Here is a 19,098-nt window from a genome sequence, read left to right on the forward strand (position 1 = left end):
ATTTTCACAAATCAGTCAATGTGATATATCACATTATTAAAAGAAAGGACAAGAACCATATGATCCTCTCAACAGATGCTGAAAAAGCATCTGAAAAAAATACAACATCCTTTCTTGATAAAAAACTATCTGCAGTGTAGGAATAGAAGGAACATACCTCAATATCATAAAAATCATAAAAGCCATATATGAAAAACCCACAGCAAATACCATTCTCAATGGGGGAAAATTGAGAGCTTTTCCCCTCAGGTCAGGAATACAACAGAGATGTCCACTCTCACCACTCTTGTTCAACATAGTAGTGAAGTCCTAGCCTCGTCAATCAGCCAGGGGGGTAAAAAAAAAAAAGGCATCCACATCAGCAAAGACAAAGTCAAACTTCCACCACTCTTTGTAGAGGACATGACATTCTATGTGGAAAACCCAAAAGACTCTACCCAAAAACTGAAAGAACTCATACAGGAATTCAGCAAAGTGGCAGGATATAAAATTAATGAATGAAAGTCAGCTGGGCTTCTATACACTAACAATGAGACAAAAGAAAAAGTAATCAAGAAATCGATCCCACTTACAATTGCACCAAAACCATAGGAAATACAAATAAACCTAACCAAAAAGGTAAAAGATCTCTACTCTGAAAACTACAGATCACTCATGAAAGAAATTAAGGAAGGTATTAAAAAATAGAAAAATGTTCTATGCTCATGGATTGGGAGAACAAATATTGATAAAATGTCTATGCTACCCAAAGCAATATACACATTTAATGCAATCCCTATCAAAATACCATCAACATATTTCACAGACCTGGAATAAACAATCCTAAAATTTGTATAGAACCAGAAAAGACCATGAATAGGCAAAGGAATGTTGAAAAAGAAAAAAGAAAAAAAAAAAAAGCTGGTGGCATCACAATTCCGAACTTCAAGCTCTATTACAAAGCAGTAATCATCAAGACAGTATGGTACTGGCACAGAAACAGACACATAGATCAATGGAATATAATAGAGATCCAGAATTGGACCTTCAACTCTATAGTCAACTAATTTTTGACAAAGCAGGAATGACTATCCAATGGAAAAAAGACAATCTCTTCAACAAATGTGTTGGGAAAATTGGACAGCCACATGCAGAAAAATGAAACTGGACCATTTCCTTACACTATACACAAAAACAGACTCAAAATGGATGAAAGACCTAAATGTAAGACAGTGATCCCTCAAAATCCTAGAGAAGAAGGCAAGCAGCAACCTCTTTGACATCAGCTGTAGCAAATTGCTACCAGATATGTCTCTAAAGGCAAGAGAAACAAAAGGAAAAATGAACTATTGGGACTTCATCAAGATAAAATCTTTTACACAGCAAAGAAAACAGCCAACAAAACCAAAAGGCAACCTTTGGAATGGAAGAGGATATTTGCAAATGACAGACATATCAGATAAAGGGCTGTATCCAGTCTCTAAAGAACTTGTCAAACTCAACACCCAAAGAACAAATAATCCAATCAAGAAATGGGCAGAATACATGAACAGACATTTCTCCAAAAGACATCCAAATGGCCAACAGACACATGAAAAAGTGCTCCACATCACTCAGCATCAGAGAAATGCAAATCAAAACCACAATGATAAATACCTAGCAGTGCAATTGCTGGTATTTACCCAAAGGATACAAACATTGGGATCCAAAGGGGCACCTGCACCCCAATATTTATAGCAGCAACGTCCACATTAGCCAAACTATGGAAAGAGCCCAGACAGCCCATTGCCAGATAAATGGATAAAGGATATGTGGTATATATATATACAACTTAACCATCTAAAAAAATGAAATCTTACCATTCACAATGACATGGATGGAACTAGAGGGTATTATACTATGTGAAAGAAGTCAATCAGAGAAAATTATCATACGATTTCACACATATGTGGAATTTAAGAAACAGATGAACATAGGAGAAGGAAACAAAAAATAAAAGAAGATAAAAACAGAGAGGGAGACAAACCATAAGATTAACTCTAGGAAACAAACTGAGGGTTGCTGGAGGGGGTTGGGGGATGAATTAACTGGGGGATGGGCATTAAGGAGGGCACGTGATGTAAAGAGCACTGGGTGTCATACGCAGCTGATGAATCACTAAATTCTACCTCTGAAACTAAAACAAATAAACAAACAAAACACAATGAGATACCACCTCATACCGGTCAGAATGGCTAAAATTAATAAGTCAGGAAACAACAGATATTGGCAGGGATACAGAGAAAGGGGAACCCTCTTAACAGTGCTGGTGGGAACGCAAGGTGGTGCAGCCACTCTGGAAAACAGCATGGAGGTTCCTCAAAAAGTTAAAAAGATGGGCGCCTGGGGGGCTCCGTGGGTTAAAGCCTCTGCTTTCGGCTCAGGTCATGATCCCAGCTTCCTGGGATCAAGTCCTGCATCGGACTCTGCTCGGTGGGGAGCCTGCTTCCCTTCCTCTCTCTCTGCCTGCCTCTCTGCCTACTTGTGATCTCTGTCTGTCAAAATAAATGAATAAAATATTAAAAAAAAAAAAAAGGTTAAAAACAGAGCTACCCTATGACCCAGCAATTGCAGTACTGGGTATTTACCATAAAGATACAAATGTAGTGATCTGAAGGGGCATGTGCACCCGAATGTTTACAGCAGCAGTGGGCACAGTAACGAAAACATGGAAAGAGTCCAGATGTCCACTGACAGATGAATGGATGAAATGGATAAAGAAGATGTGATGCACACACACACAATGGAATATTACTCAGCCACCAAAAATTGAAATCGTGCTATTTGTAACAACACAGATAGAACCAGAGGGTATAATACTGAAAGAAATACCATATGATTTCACTCATATGTGGAATTTAAATAACAGAACAGATGAACATAGGGGAAGGGAAGGAAAAATAAAGTAAGATAAAAATTAAAAAGGAGGCAAACCATAAGAGGTGCTGAGCTCTAGGAAATAAACTGAGGGTTGCTAGAGGGAAGGTGGGTAGGGAAAAGCAATAACTGGTTGATGGTCATTAAGGAGGGCGTTTGATGTATGAGCACTGGGTATTATATGCAATGGATGAATCACTAATCTCTACCCCTAAAACTAATTAAAAAAAAAAAAAGAGGAAGATAATCAGAAGAGCAGAGTGTCATGAAGACCAAGGGAAAAGGACCAAGGCGAGCAGCTGAGTGGCTCAGTCAGTTAAGTGTCTGACTTTGGCTGGGTTCATGTTCTCAGGATCCTGGGATCAAGCCCTGCATAAGGCTCCCTGCTCGGCAGGGAGTTTGCTTGTCCTTCTTCCTCTGTCCCTCCCCCAACTCATGCACATGCACTCTCACTCTCTCAAACAAATAAATCAATAAAAATCTTTAAAAAAAAAAAAAAAAGAAAGAAAGAAAAGAACCCAAGGGAGAAGACAGGATTGGATGCTACACACACATCAAGAGGAACAGTTCCAAACAGGAATTTTGTAAATACAAATATTAATGCATGTGAGTGAAAGTGGAAATAGTCATTGTCCCTCTATTACCCACCCACACTCATTAAGCAATCCATTCAGAAGCACTAAGCCATCCTCTATGCACCAAATTTAACAGCCAGGGAAGAATTTGATATGGACACTATGTAGCAAGATTTCAGATTAGCACAGATTTAACTACAATGCACTGTAGTAAATGCTACAAGAAAAAGAGGTGTGGGTCCTCAGAAGCTAGAGCAATCAATTCAGCCTGCTGAGGAAGGGCAGAAGAGCAGAGGGAGATTAGATATGGTTTCCCAGAGAGAGTGACTTTTGCATTAGATCCTGAAAAATAAGATGGGCTTTGACAAGAAAGATTGTGTGTGTGTGTGTGTGTGCGCGCGCGCAAGGCGTGTGCACTTGAAAGTGAGTGGTATATTAGTCAAGGTCTTGGCAGGAAAGAGATGGCACATTCAAAGGAAGAAAAGAAGGCAAGCTTAATGATGGGACTTTTTACAAGAAAGCAGCCTAAGTAAATCAACAAGGGCCTAGTAGAAGGATGCAATCAATTGCAGCCTGAAAAGGTAGAAGACAGGTAAATGATACCCTAAGGACACTCTCCTTTCACCCTCTAAAACCCCTGCCCCTGCCTCCCATTGGCGGACTCTGCCTGAGAGGTCAAGGACAGGGAAGCCTGTTGAGGCAGTCCGAAATGGTTAGTCTCCAGAAGCACAGGTACAGAACAGGGCAGTGGATCTGCTGAGACAATCAAATGGGAATATTTCAGGCAAAGACCAGAAAGATCTGGCTTTGTGGGAGTTTTTGCTGGGATCTCGGGAGAAGGGAGGGAGGGCATTGGGAAAGGATCAGGGAAACATCCAGCCAGAGGGCAGAGGAAGTTTAAAATCATCATGCCCAGGAGTTTGGACACTCTCTTGAGGCAGTGGGGACACACCCAAGGGCTCTAAGTGCAGGAATGCCACAGTCACCTCTGTGTGTCAGTAGTTTGATTCCTCTATCTAGAAAGATGCCTGGTATAGAAGTCCGCAGACCCAGGTTTGTATCCCGGCTTACTTGCTGTAAGACCGTATGAGTCTGGGTGCAGACAGGCAGAATACACCGCAGTTATCCAAACAGAGAAAATGTAGCATGAAAAACTGAACTGCATCACCGAAAGGGTAAAGAGAGCTCCAAGGCATGGGGGCTGCGGCAACCATCGGAAGCAGGTACCACCACTGCACTGAGGAAACAAAGGGCAGAGGTTGGATATTAAAACTGAGAAGCACAGGAAAGTGTGGCTGACTCTCAGATGTCTGAGAAGGGAGCCCTCCCTGGCTGCGCGGTATAGATCCCAGGACCCTGGGATCATGACCTGAGCCAAAGGCAGAGGCTTTAACCCACTGAGCCACCCAAGCACCCCTATTGCTGTTTTTTAAAGCCAATAGTATGAAGTAGTAAAGGAGGAAATGATAGAAGCATTGGTGGGAAGCAACATTTACTAATCTCATTTGGAGCTTCATTAGAAGTATAGTATCCAAAAAGAGGTGAAGACCAAGATATCGTTCTTCCACTCTGGAGGTCACATTTCGGGAGAGACATTAACAAACTGGGGCTTTTGGGCTCCAAACTAGAGGCAGTGGTGATGGTAAAGGTGGGAGAGGCTTGTCTCTTCACAAATGGTTGAAAGAGCTCATCCCATGTAATAGTGAGTGTATGCAGCAGACACTATGGCCCCCAGCAGTTGGAGAGTAAATTAATGTCTCAATGTAGTGGACCAGATTATTGTTTGGAAATTAGCTCAAGAGATTTTTCTCCAAAAGTGACCACAGAAGCTTGTAAATTCCAAATACGAGCAAGATGATTTCGGGGGTGAACAGAGTCAGGAACAAGGTAACAGAATGCAATGGTAACTAAGCTGAAAATGGGAAAACTACGTAGAATTTTGCATAAAGAGAGAATGTATTATCAACAAGGAGATACTCAGCATAAAGACCAGAAAAGGACACGTGAATTGGAAAGAGTGAGTAAGCATATTTCCCTTCCCAGAAGGACAGGGGAAAATCATCAAAATCAGTTTGTTTGCTTTGATTCCCCTCTCATCAAACTACCTCCTTTTAATCTGGTTTCCCATGTAGACTCCCTCTCCCAGACTCCCACACCAACCCCAGTCCGCTTCAGTCAGAACCCTCACTCTGCTCAAAGCTTTCTTTCTCCTTCAATATTCCAGGAAATAGGTATTTGCCCTACTTTTATGGACAGGGAAATTGAGGTTCGGCTCTTCGGTGACAGAACCAGACGTAGCTGGCTTTTTACCCATCACATGCACAAGCACAAGGCCGCGGCGAGTCTAGAAGTGAATGTTGCAAAGAAGTCAAGAAGGTTGAGGACGGAGGAAAACGAACTTATATTTAATGATCTCGGAGACTTTTCTGTTACAAAGTGTCAGAAGTCAGGCTGCACTAGACTAATACGCAAGAAAATAATGAAGAAACAGAGGAATCAAGCGTAGAACGCTTTGCCAAGAAATCTGGCTGCAAAAGAAAGAATGATGTCATAGAGTCTGTTTTCCTTCAGCTCCAATGTGATCTTCCTGCCACCCATTCAACTCTGGGAAGTATGTCGATTCTGCAGACAGCAAGAGGACAAACTGTAAAGATTCTCCAGCCACAGAAGGACTCCAGAGAGACAGATTCTGTGTAAAATGTAGAAACTGAGACAGGCATCTTCTACCCATTTCTTCTGTAATTGGACATCTTGGAGCCAAATGAATGGGTTCTCAGAGTCTATTTCTTTTGTACTTTTGGGATACATTTTTCATCTTGAAAGCCAGTAGGAAAAAAATCAATTCAGTTTACAGGGTTTTAAAAATCACTTTTCTGGAACACATTTATTTAGCTAACTGACAATTTAATAACAAGCTCTTGGAAAGATGGCATGTGTTTATACGTGAAATGATAAAATGAATTTTTTTCTTTGTTTTAGCAATTAAACTTTTCTCCTTTCACAGACTGATGTGTCTTTCTACTGGTGTTCATAATGTCTTAACATGAGTTTACCTTGTACTGATAAATTTTATATTTAAAATCTGAGCTTGGAATCATGGGGTCCCTCTCAATCAATTTAAATACAAGAGAATCCTCAATCTCGAATTAAAATTTCTATTTAATGTCTCAAAAGTATAAAAAGCCTCTATCACAGAAAAATTTATACCTCAGTAGAATTTATAGTGGGGGGTGGGAGAATAGTACATAGTTTAAAGCATATTTCATAGTTTTAAATGGTGCTAGAAAAAAGCATTCCAGCCATCTAAGAGACAAGAGCATGATTTTTTTATGATAAACTATGTGATAAGGAATTTTCAAATACCAAGGTTTCATTATGCTTAAGCTCCAGATCTTTTCCTTACTGTTCACAGTGATATATTTGTTGGTATATAAAAATGAGACATGCCAGAAATTCTGACTAGTGATATGAAGCAGAAACAAGGAGCCGCACTGCTAAGCTTTTACCAAATTATAGTTGGCACATGGGGAAAGTGTGATTTGGGCCAATGTTTTCAGTCCTTCTTGGAACCAAAGTTTGCTAACAATTGTCTGTATCTTTCCCTTTTTTTTTTTTTTTCTCTCCCCATGTCTGGAGTTTGGGGAGAATGCAAATCATTTCATCTGAGGTTTTTTTCCCACCCTTTGGTCAATAGAAAACTCAAACATTTAAATTTGAATTCATGGGGTTACCTGTCTGTTTTTGAACAATTTATTTCTGGCTTTGATATTTTTTCTTTTATTTTTATTTTATTTATTTATTTGACAGACAGAGATCACAAGTAGGCAGAGAGGCAGGCAGAGAGAGAGGAGGAAGCAGGCTCCCCGCTGAGCAGAGAGCCCGATGTGGGGCTCAATCCAGTACCAGGGATCATGAACTGAGCCAAAGGCAGAGGCTTTAACCCACTGAATCACCCAGATGCCCCTGGCTTTGGTATTTTTAAAAAAATTCTCTAGAAAGTAAAGTGTGTTGATCTTTCAAGAGTCCTATACTGAGCAATAAAAATGGATTCATGCTCCATGAAAGAGCATCATTAGGCTGCATCATTGAACTGCAATATAAATTAACCTTATCACAAAACATTTGTGCAGTCCTACTTTTCTTGATTCACAATACGAATCTGCTCTTGTTTTACCATGCTCATGGATAAGGAACTCCATACAGGAAACACACTTGTTATAAATGTGTATCTAGACCTGTGAAAAGAAAGAGGAAGGAAGGAAGGAAGGAAGGAAGGAAGAGAAGAAGGGAGGGAGGGGAGAGGGGGGTGGCAGGGAGGGGAAGAGGGTGGGAGGGAGAGAGGCAGTGAGTGAGTTAGCTGGGTCTAAAAAATGGGGTCATAGCCGACCCCTGTGTCCCTACTCCTTGCCCACTCTTTCAACAGTGTACAAATGGCTTCGATACTTTCACTGAGTTACATGCTGCGTAGCCTGGCCCACAGTTCAGAGAAGCTCAAATCAACGTCCTCAGAGCCCATGGTCACTGTCTGTCCTAGCTAGCAGTGGATGTGCTTACCCATACTCATCTTGATTGGCAGGTTTTCTCTGCTTGCTGCTTCCACTAGATGTCTCCGGACTTCCATCACTGCCTCTTTGTGCCTGGTGCTCAGTAAGGCTTCCCACAGAGCTCTGGCAGCTGTGTCACTGCAATAAAACCACAAAAGAGCTTTAGAATAAATGTCTACTGGATGATGAGAAGAGTCAAAAGCAAAATAATTTCTTAAATATCCTTTCTGAGCACTAATATAGCCTTTCCTACTGATAGGATTTGGATTAAATGAAGAATATCTAATCCACTTTACTCAGCACAAAATATTGAAGAAATTAAGGAGATAATAAAATCAACCGCCCCTTTTGGGGGTGTGTGGGGGGGAAGCTACACTGTGCTACGACAAGTGTGAGAAAAGTGTATGATAAAGTGTTTGGAGACTTGCATTCAAAAATATTTCAGAGTATAATTCAACATTGCTCGAGGAACATATAAATGGTTTGTAAGACAAAATTAAAAACCTGTCTAAAAATGATTTGTCAGTGATTGTAAGCATATCCGTTTGACATAGCATACTTATCAGGGAAACACAAAGCAATCAGCAATGAGAATTCCTGTTCCAAAACTACTCAATAGACTTCCTAATGAATGGGTTTTGTACTGAATGAAAGTCAGGAATTGGGCTAAGTGACTGTGGCCTTAAGTAGCCCACTTTGGGCCTTAGGTTATAAGGCTGGCACTTCGGAAGACTTTACAATTAACCGTTGATCCAGCACGAAGCAATGCATTATGCACGGTCTCATCTGGGCTCACTTTTCCAACAGCCCTCTGTCTCACCCACCACGCCATGCCCAAATTATAAAAGACTACAGTGTTCTTTCCGGAAGATCTCTCATGTAGCCAAGTACACACGTTTGTAGCAACGCTTTAAAAACTGAGTATAAAAAAACAAAGATGACGTCTGTCCTTTTCTGAGGACATTTTCCCTCCACTTTAAAGCCCCACTAACATCTCCTACTATCCAGTGAGGAATACTTTGAAAATGAATGCATTTTTGAGGGGTTAGTTTTAAAAAGTTATATATAATATGACATTAATTTAACTTTAAATTTATACCTAATGAGGTGTAGCTTTCAAGTGTGAATTTCATTTAGAATAATGGAATGATGGGTTCCAGCACTGAGTTTAATATCTGGCACACAATAATCTTTCATTAATTAGTACTGTTTTTATGACCATTTATTTTTTCTGATTGAACTATCATCACTGCTCAATATACTCTACTTGTTTTGCTCTGATCAAAACTGTCATCATTATAACTCAGCATCCAATATTCTAAGTTTAATTTAAATGAGCCGGTAAACTATTATGAGCCAAGTGCTCATCTCAGTGGTTGCAACATAGATCAAAATGAGGCACAAGCTCAAAATGAGGCTGGAAAATTAATCTCCCCCCCCAAAATGTGATAAGAAGCAGGTCCATGCTTGCAAAGATTTTCCTGGTAGCACAGAGCAAGGGCTCTAATCCTGGCGAAGAGGACCGGGACTCAAAGAATGATTTCCACTGGAAATGATGAGCAAGTACAGAGATATGTAAGCTCTGAAAAGCAGCCATGGCAAAAAGTTGTTACTCGGTCTGGGAAGGAAAATGGTCCAGTCTTCAAGGAGGATATAAAAGCTTCATCACAAAACAAGAAAACAAGAGGGAGAAGGACATTTCAGACATTTTGTTGCAATACAAAGTCCCACATACATGGCACTTAAGAGTACTGTTTACTCCACGCCCGGATGCAGGGGAGAGGGCAGGAGAAGTCAGGGAAAAGGGGGAGGAAGGAGCTACTCTACATGCAGTCCTGCATTCCCTGCCAAGGCTTATCATTCCGCAGGTGACAGGAAGCCAAGGAGTGTGCAACAGATTTCACATTCTGAAAAGAGCTGCACAGCTTAGCAGTAATGAAAACAGTCTTTATCACCATTCAAAATGAGCTCTATATCCTATGGGGCTTTGGGAAGACTATATAACGTCCCCAAAACTCTGAAGGCAATAGAGAAACACTAAAGTATTCTGAGTGGGGGAGGTATACTTCCAGGTTCCCCAGCTACAGTGCACAATTGTTCCTTGTGTGTGTTCTCCCAAAGCACCTCTCCCCAAATCACACAGATTTCTCATGTATCTTCAACTCAACACACAACTTCTAGAGTAGAACCTCACTGCCCTCCTCTTTTCTATGAGAGTATGCATTTTGCTAATACAGAGTGTCTCTAAAATCACAGTGGGTTATGTAATACTGTGGTTGCCCCATGGGATTAGCATAGTGGTTAAAATGTGGGATTTGGGAGGAGAAAAAAATCTGCATTCAAACTTTGACCATTCTTCCCTTTACCCCTAACATCTACACAGCCTCTCTGAACTTCCACAGGCACCCCAAACACAGGGACCCCTTCTCCTCCTTTGCCAGGAATGCTCTTCCTTTACAAAGTGTCTGCGAAATGTCGCCTCATCAGAGAGGTCCCCCTTACTATCTTGTATAAGGAAGTGACGACAGCCTAACCTGGCACCTTACCCTGGCACTACTCCCCCTTCCTGGGGCTCACTGTTCTACATAATCTTTATTACCATCTGGCCGAGCATATCTTTCCATGTTTATCTGTTTGTTATCTATCTCCTTCTCAGAAGGTAAGGTCCTTCAAGGAACGAAGGGGTTTAGTTTTACTTGTTGCTAAGTCCCCACTCCCTAGAACAGTGCCAGGCCCCATGGTAGGTATACTCAGTAAATACTGAATAAGTGAATGAATAAAGCGTGCTTTCTGTTTCACCTTGTGCATGTAACTAACTCTGTTTTCCTCCATCTTTTCATCTGTGAGACAGAGGGCACGACAGGGACGACCTCAGATGACTGATGTAAGGGTTAAATCTGGTAATGCACCTCCTGATTCATAATAAATGTAAGCTGATGTGTTTATTGTGATGGTTGGGCCTATCACTACGATATTGTCTTAAAATTCAATGTGTTCAAGGGTTTGTAATATATTCAGGAACTTCACTTAATGACACTGAGCATTTTTTTCATACAATCCTAATTTGTTCATGCCTATTAAAGTCACGTGGGGCTCGTAGTCTCTGGCTCTTCTCTGTTGAAACATTTTTACAAGAAATACATAAGTTTCCCATGATCTCTAATACTGATACAGAGTGAGGTCATGCTTCCCTGAAAACTGTTTTGCTGATATAAACAAATTTGATTATCTAGATAGTGTGATAGTTTCTAATGTTTCTTTCTGAATAAAACAGTTTCCTAACCACACCAAACTGTTACCCACATCATACTTGGTCATTTTAGGCTTACCAAGTTTAAATGCAGGAACTAATTCTAGCTCTCTGAGTGACTGGCACTGAAGAGGATTAAATTGTACTCACTGGCAGCTCTGCTGTGTCCTGCACCCACGTCTGCTCCAAGTCACTCTTTCATTGGTGTGTGATGGTTTACAAACTGAATTTTTTTTTTAATTTTCAGCATAACAATATTCATTGTTTTTGCACCACGCCCAGTGCTCTATGCAATCAGTGCCCTCTCTAATACCCACCACCTGGTTCCCCTAACCTCCAACCCACCGCCCCTTCAAAACCCTCAGATTGTTTTTCAAAGTCCATAGTCTCTCATGGTTCACCTCCCCTTCCAATTTCCCTCAACTCCCTTCTACTTTCCATCTCCCCTTGTCCTCCATGCTATTTGTTATGCTCCACAAATAAGTGAAACCATATGATAATTGACTCTCTCTGCTTGACTTATTTCACTCAGCATAATCTCTTCCAGTCCCATCCATGTTGCTACAAGAGTTGGGTATTCATCCTTTCTGATGGAGGCACAATACTCCATAGTGTATATGGACCACATCTTCCTTATCCATTCATCTGTTGGAGGGCATCTTGGTTCTTTCCACAGTTTGGCAACTGTGGCCATTGCTGCTATAAACATTGGGGTACAGATGGCCCTTCTTTTCACTACATCTGTATCTTTGGGGTAAATACCCAGTAGTGCAATGGCAGGGTCATAGGGAAGTTCTATTTTTAATTTCTTGAGGAATCTCCACACTGTTCTCCAAAGTGGCTGCACCAAGTTGCATTCCCACCAACAGTGTAAGAGGGTTCCCCTTTCTCCACATCCCCTCCAACACAGGTTGTTTCCTGTCTTGCTAATTTTGGCCATTCTAATACACACTGAATTCTTACATCAGCATATGAGTTGAGTGTGGAGTTAATCACTGCCTTTCTCTAATATACTCATAAAAATTGATCCAATAGGCATTTCATACCACTGAAGTTTCACATGAAATCAATTCCTGGTGTCAAATGTTGTAAGTCAAGAGAAGTTAATTAAACCCACATGATAATCATACTAGTCCATTTAATGCAATACTTTATCCTTTCCAACTGTGCAAATATTCTGTTTTCCTGACGATGAATAAACAATACACAGAGTACTATCACCACAGAGCCAGTGTAATAGACTAGTGGTAGGCAGTTCTGTAGAAGCATGCGTTCTAGAACCAAACAAAAAAGGGTCTGGTTCTGTGCATTAGCCCAGGAGAGTTACTCAATGTATCTGTACATGTGTCCTCCTATGTTAACTTGGGGATGGTAATAGTACCCAGTCAGCAGATTATTATAAGAAGGTACTAATATAACCAGAGCACCTAGAACAATGCCTGGCACATATTAAGTGTTCAATAAACGTACCAGTAGCAGCAGCAGTGGAAGTGATAAGAAAAAAACAAAACAAAACAAAAAAAAAAAACAAAAAAAAAAAAGGTCAGAATTTTCTCATGAGATATAGAAGAAAGTTTTTTTAAAAATAAAATTGTCTTTTCCATCTATTTGCATACATGTATGGATAAACACCGCCTGTAGCTTCATTTTCTAATATGAAAAGGTTACAATACATAACACACAATTCATGAAACACACACTAAAAACTCCAACTCAAGCAATCCTCGGGTATATGACATCCTGAGATAAAGAATTTTGATTTTCATAAATAAAATAGGAACCTTTTCTATAGATTACTTCAAGACTTACAGCTATAGTAAGCAAAAATTTTTTAAAGAAATAATCTAGTTTTAAAACAGGCAGAAAACATGAATAGATGTTTTTCCAAGGAAGACATATGGATGGCCAAAAGACACATGAAAAGAGGCTTAACATCACTCATCATCAGGCAAATACAAATCAAAACTATGATAAGATACCACCTTACACCTGTCAGAATGGCTAAATTAAGGAAGGTTTTATGCAATGACTTCTGTGCCAGCTTCTTGCCTCATGAATTATATTGAAATTCTGCAGACTGCACACAACAGGATATTTTAAAACTAGGATTGCTACTTATAGGAGGAGTTCAGATTCCATAAATATTTCCAGACTGATTTACAAAGTGCATGTATGATTTCTGGGGTAGAAGTGAACATTAAAGGTGGTAGTAAATGAATCATCTTTATATCTTCAGCAGGACACTACCTCACCCAACACAAACATGAAAATCTGGTTTTGGTTTTTGAAGGCACCTAAAGAAAACTTTATAATATGCCTGAGAAAAACACTACAGCTGCAAACAAATCAAACTGCTATTAGATCCTACTCATACCTAATCTAAACCCTTTGCGCTTGACTGTTAACCTACCTCATCTAGCTTAGTCTACTGTCTTAAATTCAGGAAAAGCTGGGCAACATCTTTTAATCACCAGACCCACCCCAAAACAGTTTGTTGCTTTCTTTCATGGTTAACTTAAGACAGACTTCTGAAACGTAAATAAAATATAATATTTAAAAATACTTTTGAATACCACCACTACCTTTCTATTAGCACTTAGGAATCTACAAAACAATGTATGTCTCATTTGACCTTCGCATGAGCTAAGCCATGATCGCTGACCAATTTAAAGAACCTCAGAGAATCCAAGTGACTTATGTAAATACAATTAACCTGTAAGTAACAAAACCAGGACTCACCCCCACCCAGACAACTAGCTTCTGAGCTTGTTATCTTTCTACTAAACCTCGTCATGCCTATGTTATGCAAATCGTCAAAGAGAATTGAGTACATAGAATGTCAGTAATTTTAAAGTCTTCATATTGGTTTTCTTTAATAATCCTTAATATATCCTCAATTCTCCTTGTAAGTTTATATGTAAGCCTCACATAAGATAGAATGGAATAGAGTGAAAAGTGAAGTAGATCCATATGACCTCATGAAACAGGAAAAGCTTGCTCTCAGGATTTGGCACTTTTTGTTTTAAGCAATATTGTAAGAGAAAGGGGAAGATGGTGGAGGAATAAGGGACCCTAGTTTCATCTGGTCCTTAGAATTCTGCTAGAGAGCTATCAAATCACTCTGAACACCTGTGCACTCAACCAGAGATCTACGAAAGGGATCACTACAATTCTACAAATAGAAAATCGACTCTTTTGTGCAAAGACGGAGGTGCAGAGAAGTGAAGCTGAGGCCATATATTAGGAGATAAACTGGAGCAGGAGCATATCTTTCGACAGTTACTCTGAATATAAATGGGCTAAATGCCCCAATCACAAGACACAGGGTATCAGATTGGATAAAAAAAAAAACAAGACTCATCAATATGCTGTCTGCAAGAGAGTCATTTTAGACCCAAAGACACCTCCAGATTGAAAATGGGGGGGTGGAAAACCATTTACCATGCTAATGGACATCAAAAGGAAGTGGGGTTGGCAATCTTTATATCAGACAAATTAGATTTTAAACCAAAGACTTCAAAAGAGGTGAAGAAGGACACTATATCATACTTAAAGGGTCTGTCCAACAGAAAGATCTAACAATAGCAATTGTACGTATTTATACCCGTAACATGGGAGCAGTCAATTATATGAACCAATTAACAACAAAACTAAAGAAACACATTAATAATAACATAATAATAGTAGGGGAATATAACATTCTACCTACAGCAATGGATATATAAGCAGAAGATTAACAAGGAAACAATGAGCCAGATGGACTTCAAAGATATATTCAGAGCCTTCCATCCTAAAGCAATAGAATACACATTCTTTTCGAATGCACATGGAACATTCTCAGAACAGATCACATACTAGGTCAGGTCTCAACCAGTACCAAAGATTAGGATCATTCCCTGTATACTTTCAGACCACAATGCTTTGACACTTGAACTCAATCACATGAGGAAATTTGGAAAGAACTCAAATACATAGAGGTTAAAAAGCATCCTACTAAGAAATGAACAGGTCAACCAGGCAATAAAAGAAGAATTTTAAAAATTCTTGGAAACAAGTTAAAATGAAAACACAACTGTTTAAACCCTTTGGGAGGCAGCAAAGGCAGTCCTAAGAGGGAATTATATAGCAATGTGAGCCTTTCTCAAGAAATAAGAAAGATTTCAAATACACAACCTAACCTTACATGTTAAAAAGCTGGAGAAAGAACAGCAAATGAAGCCTAAATGCATAAGAGAAGAGAATTAGTAAAGATTAGCACAGAAATCAGTGAAATAAAAACTAAAAGAACAGTAGATCAATGACACCAGGAGCTGGTTCTTTGTAAGAATTAATAAGATCTTCCTTATCCATTCGTCTGTTGAAGGTCATCTTGGTTCTTTCCATAGTTTGGCGACCGTGGTCATTGCTGCTATAAACATTGGGGTACAGATGGCCCTTCTTTTCACAACATCTGTATCTTTGGGGTAAATACCCAGGAGTGCAATTGCAGGGTCATAGGGAAGTTCTATTTTTAATTTCTTGAGGAATCTCCACACTGTTCTCCAAAGAGGCTGCACCAACTTGCATTCCCACCAACAGTGGAAGAGGTTTCCCCTTTCTCCACATCCTCTCCAACACATGTTGTTCCCTGTTTTGTTAATTTTGGCCATTCTAACTGGTGTAAGGTGATATCTCAATGTGGTTTTAATTTGAATCTCCCTGAGGGCTAGTGAGGATGAACATTTTTTCATGTGTCTGATAACCATTTGTATGTCTTGATTGTAGAAGTGTCTGTTCATATCTTCTTCCCATTTTTTGATATGTTTGCCTGTTTCGTGTGTGTTGAGTTTGAGGAGTTCATTATAGATCCTGGATATCAGCCTTTTGTCTGTACTGTCATTTGCAAATATCTTCTCCCATTCCGTGGGTTGCCTCTTTGTTTTTTTGACTGTTTCCTTTGCTGTGCAGAAGCTTTTGATTTTGATGAAGTCCCAAAAGTTTATTTTCGCTTTTGTTTCCTTTGCCTTTGGAGACATATTTTAAAAGAAGTTGCTGTGGCTGATATCGAAGAGATTACTGCCTATGTTCTCCTCTAGGATTCTGATGGATTCCTGTCTCACGTTGAGGTCGAATGGATAAGGAAGATATGGTCCATATACACTATGGATTATTATGCCTCCATCAGAAAGGACAAATACCCAACTTTTGTAGCAACATGGATGGGACTGGAAGAGATTATGCTGAGTGAAATAAGTCAAGCAGAGAGAGTCAATTATCATATGGTTTCACTTATTTATGGAGCATAACAAATTGCATGGAGAACAAGGGGTGTTAGAGAGGAGAATGGAGTTGAGAGAAATTGGAAGGGGAGGTGAACCATGAGAGACTATGGACTCCAAAAAACAATCTGAGGGGTTTGAAGTGGCAGGGGGCTGGGAGGGTGGGGTACCGGGTGGTGGGTATTATGGAGGGCACTGATTGCATGGAGCACTGGGTGTGGTGAAAAAATAATGAATACTGTTTTTCTGAAAATAAATAAATTAATTTATTAAAAAAAAAAAGAATTAATAAGATCAACAAACCCCTGGCCGGATTTACCAAAAAGAAAAGAGAAAGGACCCAAAGAAATAAAATCATGAATGAAAGAGGAGTGATCACAACCAACACCAAAGAAATACAAACAATTTTAAGAACCTATTATGAGCAACTACATGCCAAGAAATTAGGCAGTCAGTAAGAAATGAATGCATTCCTAGAAATGTAAAAGCTACCAAAACCAAAACAGGAAGAAACAAAACCTGAACAGACCCATAACCAGCAAGGAAATTAAAACACTAATCAAAAATCTCCCAACAAAGATAGTTCAAGGCAGATGGCTTACCAGAGGAATTCTACCAAACATTCAAAGATACCTATTCCTCTGAAGCTGTTTCAAAAAACAGAAATGGAAGGAAAACCTTCTAACCTTTCTTTGAGGCCATAATTACCTTGATCCCAAAACCAAAGACCACATTAAAAAGAAAAATTACAGACCAATATCCCTGAAGAACATGTATGTAAAAATTCTCACCAAGATACTAGTCAATAGGACCCAAAAGTACATTAAAAGGATTCACCACAAACAAATGGGATTTGTTCCTGGGCTATAAGAGTGGTTCAACATCTACAAATCAATCAGTGTGATAAACCACATCATTAAAAGAAAGGACAAGAACCATAAGATCTTCTCAATAGATGCAGAAAAAGCCTTTGACAAAGTAGCATCCTTTCTCGCTAAAACTCTTTATAGTGTAGGGATGGAGGGAACAGACCTCACTCAATATCATAAAAGCCATATACAAAAAGCCCACAGAAAACTTTTAGTTTTTCCCCTTAAGTCAGAAACATGGCAGGCATATCCACTATCACCACTGCTGTTCAACACAGTACTAGAAGCCCTGGTCGCAGCAATCAGACAACAAAAAGAAATAAAAGGCATCCAAATTGGCAAAGAAGAAGTCAAACTCTCACTCTGCAGGGATATGATACTTTATGTGGAAAACCCAAAAGACTTCACTAAAAAATTGCTAGATCTCATACAGGAATTCAGCAAAGTGGCAGGATATAAAATCAATGCACAGAAATCAGTTGAATTTCTATGCACTAACAATGAGACAGAAGAAAGAGAAATTGGGGAGTCTATCCCATTTAAAATAGCACCAAAAAACATAAGATACCTAGGCATAAACATAACCAAAGAGGCAAAGGCACTATACTCAGGAAACTATAGAATACTCATGAAAGAAACTGAGAAAGACACAAAGAAATGGAAAAATATTCTATGCTCATGCATTTTAAGAACAAATGTTATTACAATGTCTATGCTACCTAGAGCAATTTATACACTCAATGCAATCCCTATCAAAATACTATCAACTTTTTTCAGAGAGCTGGAACAAATAATCCTAAAATTTGTATGGAACCAGCAAAGACCCTGAATAGCCAAAGGAATGTTGAAAAAGAAAACCAAAGTGGGAGGCATCACAATTCCGGACTTGAAGCTCTAATCATCAAGACAATATGGTACTGACTCAGAAACAGACACATAGATCAATGGAATAAAATAGAAAACCCAGAAATAGACCCTCAACTCTACAGTCAGCTAATCTTTGATAAAGCAGGAATGACTATCCAATGGAAAAAAGACAGTCTCTTCAACAAACGGTGTTTGGAAAATTGGACAGCAACATGCAGAAGAATGAAACTAGGCCATATCCTCACACCATACACAAAAACAGACTCAAAATGGATTAAAGACCTAAATGTGAGACAGTGATCCCTCAAAATCCTAGAGGAGAAGGCAGGCAGCAACCTCTTCCATATCAGCCACAGCAACTTCTTGCCAAAGGCATGGGAAATAAAGGCAAAAATGAACTATTAGGACTTCATCAAGATAAAAAGCTTTTGCACAGCAAAGGAAACAGTGAGCGAAACCAAAAGACAACTAAAAGAATGAGAGAAGATATTTGCAAATGACATATCAGATAAAGAGCTAGTATCCAAAATCTATAAAGAACTTATCAAACTCAACACCCAAAGAACAAATAATCCAGTCAAAAAATGGGAAGAAGACATGAACAGACATTTCTCCAAAGAAGATATACAAATGGCCAACAGACACATGAAAAAGTGCTCAACTTCATATTGCATTAGGGAAATAAAAACCAAAATCACAATAAGATACCACCTCACACTGGTCAGAATGGCTAAAATTAACCACTCAGGAAAAAACAGATGTTGTTGAGGATGTGGAGAAAGGGGAAACTTCTTACATGGTTGGTGGGAATGCAAACTGATGCAGTCACTCTGGAAAACA

General features: G+C 39.4%; 1 protein-coding gene across 1 annotated transcript in view; it reads right to left on the reverse strand.

Moving 5' to 3' along the window:
• Positions 1–19,098, reverse strand: part of SCFD2 (sec1 family domain containing 2) — a 427,593-nt gene that overhangs the window by 343,034 nt on the left and 65,461 nt on the right. Inside the window, exon 3 of the mRNA XM_059383887.1 lies at positions 8,025–8,152. Within this exon, the coding sequence (XP_059239870.1) occupies positions 8,025–8,152 (128 nt within the window). The remainder of the gene's footprint in view (positions 1–8,024; positions 8,153–19,098) is intronic.

Source organism: Mustela nigripes, chromosome 1 (assembly GCF_022355385.1).
Source record: "Mustela nigripes isolate SB6536 chromosome 1, MUSNIG.SB6536, whole genome shotgun sequence".
Taxonomy (NCBI): Eukaryota; Metazoa; Chordata; class Mammalia; order Carnivora; family Mustelidae; genus Mustela; species Mustela nigripes.